At 35.2% G+C, this 3,544-nt stretch overlaps 1 protein-coding gene across 1 annotated transcript in view; it reads right to left on the minus strand.

Annotated features, from left to right (window-relative positions):
• Positions 1 to 3,544, minus strand: part of LOC106881733 (E3 ubiquitin-protein ligase UBR4-like) — a 218,633-nt gene that overhangs the window by 123,600 nt on the left and 91,489 nt on the right. Inside the window, exon 42 of the mRNA XM_052975666.1 lies at positions 3,344 to 3,408. Coding sequence (XP_052831626.1) covers positions 3,344 to 3,408 — 65 coding nt within the window. The remainder of the gene's footprint in view (positions 1 to 3,343; positions 3,409 to 3,544) is intronic.

The raw sequence follows: 3,544 nt of genomic DNA on the forward strand, positions 1-3,544 counted from the left end.
AGACAGAGTGAGAGAGCGGTGTGTATGTAGTATTTACTCTCTCTCTCTCTCATACACACTCACACACACACTCACACACAAAATAGAAAGTGAAGCTTTTTGCGGTTTGTTACGTCAATACCGGAAGTTGACATTGAGGAACCTTTTTAAAGAAGTGAATCTTAAATATAAAGCAATATTATTTCATTTTAATTTAAAAAAAATCAAATGAAGAGCCTAAGATTTATCCGAGGTCAAATTATTCATGCATTACAAGTATGGAAGCATTTGGTGAAGTCGATTTCACGTGAAAAGCGATTACACACACATCTCTGTTTTATATATAGTATAGATATAACAATTTATATTGGGTCATCCCATAAATAATGCGGTTTTATACAATTGCATGAACTAAAAGTCGGAGGGGGACAGGATAAACTACCTGCATCAACTTGCTATAAAAGCAAGGAGTAATTTTACCATGTTCTTATTCTTAGTGCAAGTTTTGAAGAGTGCAGTTTGATTTTAACAGTTATTTTTTCAAAGCTGTAATGGAAATGACAAAGGAGCATATTCGGCATATTTTGCTTTATGAGTTCAATAAAGGCATCAATGCAACGCAAAGTGCAAGGAATATTAATGCAGTATATGGGGTTCCAGAAATTCCGAGACAGAAACTACAGCCTAGAAGGCCAGCCTCATCCTGGAAGATCTGTAGAGCTCAACAAGGAAGTCCTGCAAACCCTGGGGGAACAAAATCCCATCGTAGCTGTTGAGGAACTAACAGACAAGCTTGGATTTGGTCATTCAACCATTCATTGACACCTGCATGCCATTGGAAAAGTCAGCAAATTGGGTTAATGGGTTCCTCACAAACTTTCTGAGTCTAATCATGCACAGAGAGTGAATGTGTGCTCTTCTTTGCTGTCACGTGTCACGAATGAACCTTTTTTGGACTGAATAGTGACAGGTGATGAGAAATGGGTTCTCTATAAAAATATCAGACGTCAAAGAGAGTGGGTAGGGAAAGGAGAAACACTGGCACACCAGGCTAAAGAAGATCTTCACCCATGTAAGGTGGTGTTATCTGTTTGGTGGGATATGAAAGGTTTAGTCCACTTTGAACTTTTAAATCCAAGCCAAACGATAACAACGGAGATCTAGTGCAAGCAACTTGAGTGGCTTAAGTCAGTGCTAGAAGAAAAACAGCCATCATTGGTTTCAAGATGAAAGGTGTTCTTCCATCAGGATAATGCTCGGCCACATACAGCGAGGATGACATTTCAAATGCCAGAGTAGTTTGAATGGTAAACGATGCCCACCCACCATATTTGCCAGACACTGCCCCATCTGATTAGCATTTATTCCACAGTCTTCAAAATCACTTGGAAGGAAAAAAATATGAATTCTGTAGACGAGGTCAGAACAGTACGAGAGGAGTATTTTTCACCATGGACAAGTGAATTTTGGAAGAGGGGCCCTGCAAATCTACCAGACAGATGGAAGAGCATTGTGGAAAATGAAGGGGAGTATATTTTAGATTAAAAAAGAACTTATTTTAATTTTGAAAAATAAAAGTAAAAAAAACACATTATTTATGGGATGACCCAATACATAACACAAATAATGAAAAATGCATACGTTATTTAATGCTATTGCTTTTTTTTTTTTTCTTTCATTATCATTTAACATCCATTTTTCCAAGTTTACATGAGTCTGAGGGAATTTGTTGAAGCAGATTTTCTATGGCTGGATGTCCTTTCTGTAGCCAACCCTCACTTCCTATTATTTCCAAGCAAGATAATATTTCCCTATGACCAGACATGTTTTTCACAGAAGACTGGAAGCAAGGTAGTATTTTCTCTTAGCTAGACAGGAAGATTCTAGATTGCATAGCTATGCCTGTGCCTGAAGGCACCTAATTAAAAAAAAAAAAAGGATCCCATTCCAATTAGTTAATGTATTACTAGCTTACACAGAGAGAACAATTAGAAGCGCAAGATTCTTTCTTAAAATGTGTAATCATGCATGCAACCACATATTAGTAAAGACAAAGAACTTACAAGAATATAAGCCCAATATTTTTTAATAATTCACTTCGAAAGTGTATCAATACTGCTGACAAATTCAAAAGCTTCCTTCAACATAAAAAAAACCTTGTAATGGAGTGATTTCTATGATTACAAACATACAAAAACTAACGTGATCACACACAGGATCATAAATGAACGCCCTGACCACAATGCTTCAGTCAGAGTTTTTATACAGAAAATCAAACACTATCTAACAATGTGTTAAAACTGATATCACCACCATCATTTAATGCTGGTATGGGTTGGACAGTCTGACAAGAACCAACTGCACCAAGCTCCAAGGTCTGCTTTAGCAAGGGCATCGAAGGTCATGCTAACACTAATCACTTTACAAAGTGTATGGGGTGCTTTTGTTTTTTTTGTGACACCAGCACTAATGAGGTCATCAAGTATATGTAAGACAAAACCCCTTAATTGAGTGAGCATAGTGTTAAATGAGGTGAAAGTATGAGAGAGAGAGAGAGAGAGAGAGAGAGAGAGAGAGATGATGAGGAGGAGGAGGACACACAAGGTGAAAAACCCATAAAATCTATTATAAACTGCAAACAAACTAAAAATGAAAGCCTCTAATTTCAATTAAATATAAGCATGAAATATAAGCAATACATTTGAATAATTTTCTTACGAACAATAACATAAATGATTATGAAAAAATGTAACCAAAGTAATTTACATGCCTATGTCTAAAATAATCTATACTGATAAAACTTCAGCTTTCCATGCTCTTGCAATAGAACACCTTATGCACATCGTCAGTACACAAAACAGGTAAATTAGCACAAAAGATCTGCATCAACATGTTAATCCTACAAAATATTAACTACTAAAAAAAGGAGACAAAAGCAATTTTTAACTGCAACACGCAACACTTCCAGATGTACATAAAATAATGATCTATATAAAAACCAAAACAACACACACACACACATGGATACACGCACGCACGACATCTCAAATTTTGACATCTCCACCTTCTGGCTCTGAAATATGAACATCTAAGTAAAAATGTTCTTAGACTCCTGAATATCTGTCTTAAGTATATTCAAACTATATTCAATTCATACTTTTAATCTTGATCCATTAAGCAAGAAATGAAGGCAAGTTTTGCAGAAATTAAAGCTTGTTAAGATTAATTGAAATATCAACTAGTTTCCTATTTTGCTTTCACGCTGTCTTAATCTATATGTCCTAAGTTGTTCACATGCATACTTTTCCACGCACACATTCTTGCATTAAGACCGAATTAAAAGGGTTTCAATGTTATTGGCTACCATCTGAAGGTAAATGCAACTATATCTACAAAAGTCAAAGTTATTAGTTCAAACAACTGCATTTTCTGCAAAAAAAAAACAAAAACAAAAAAAAAACTATAAAAATGTACAAAATTTAGTTAAATATTGTAGCAGAGTCTATACTTTTAATATCACCCATTAACCATCCAGAAGCAAAAGTTGTTCCCATTATACATACAT

Source organism: Octopus bimaculoides, chromosome 22 (assembly GCF_001194135.2).
Source record: "Octopus bimaculoides isolate UCB-OBI-ISO-001 chromosome 22, ASM119413v2, whole genome shotgun sequence".
Classification (NCBI taxonomy): Eukaryota; Metazoa; Mollusca; class Cephalopoda; order Octopoda; family Octopodidae; genus Octopus; species Octopus bimaculoides.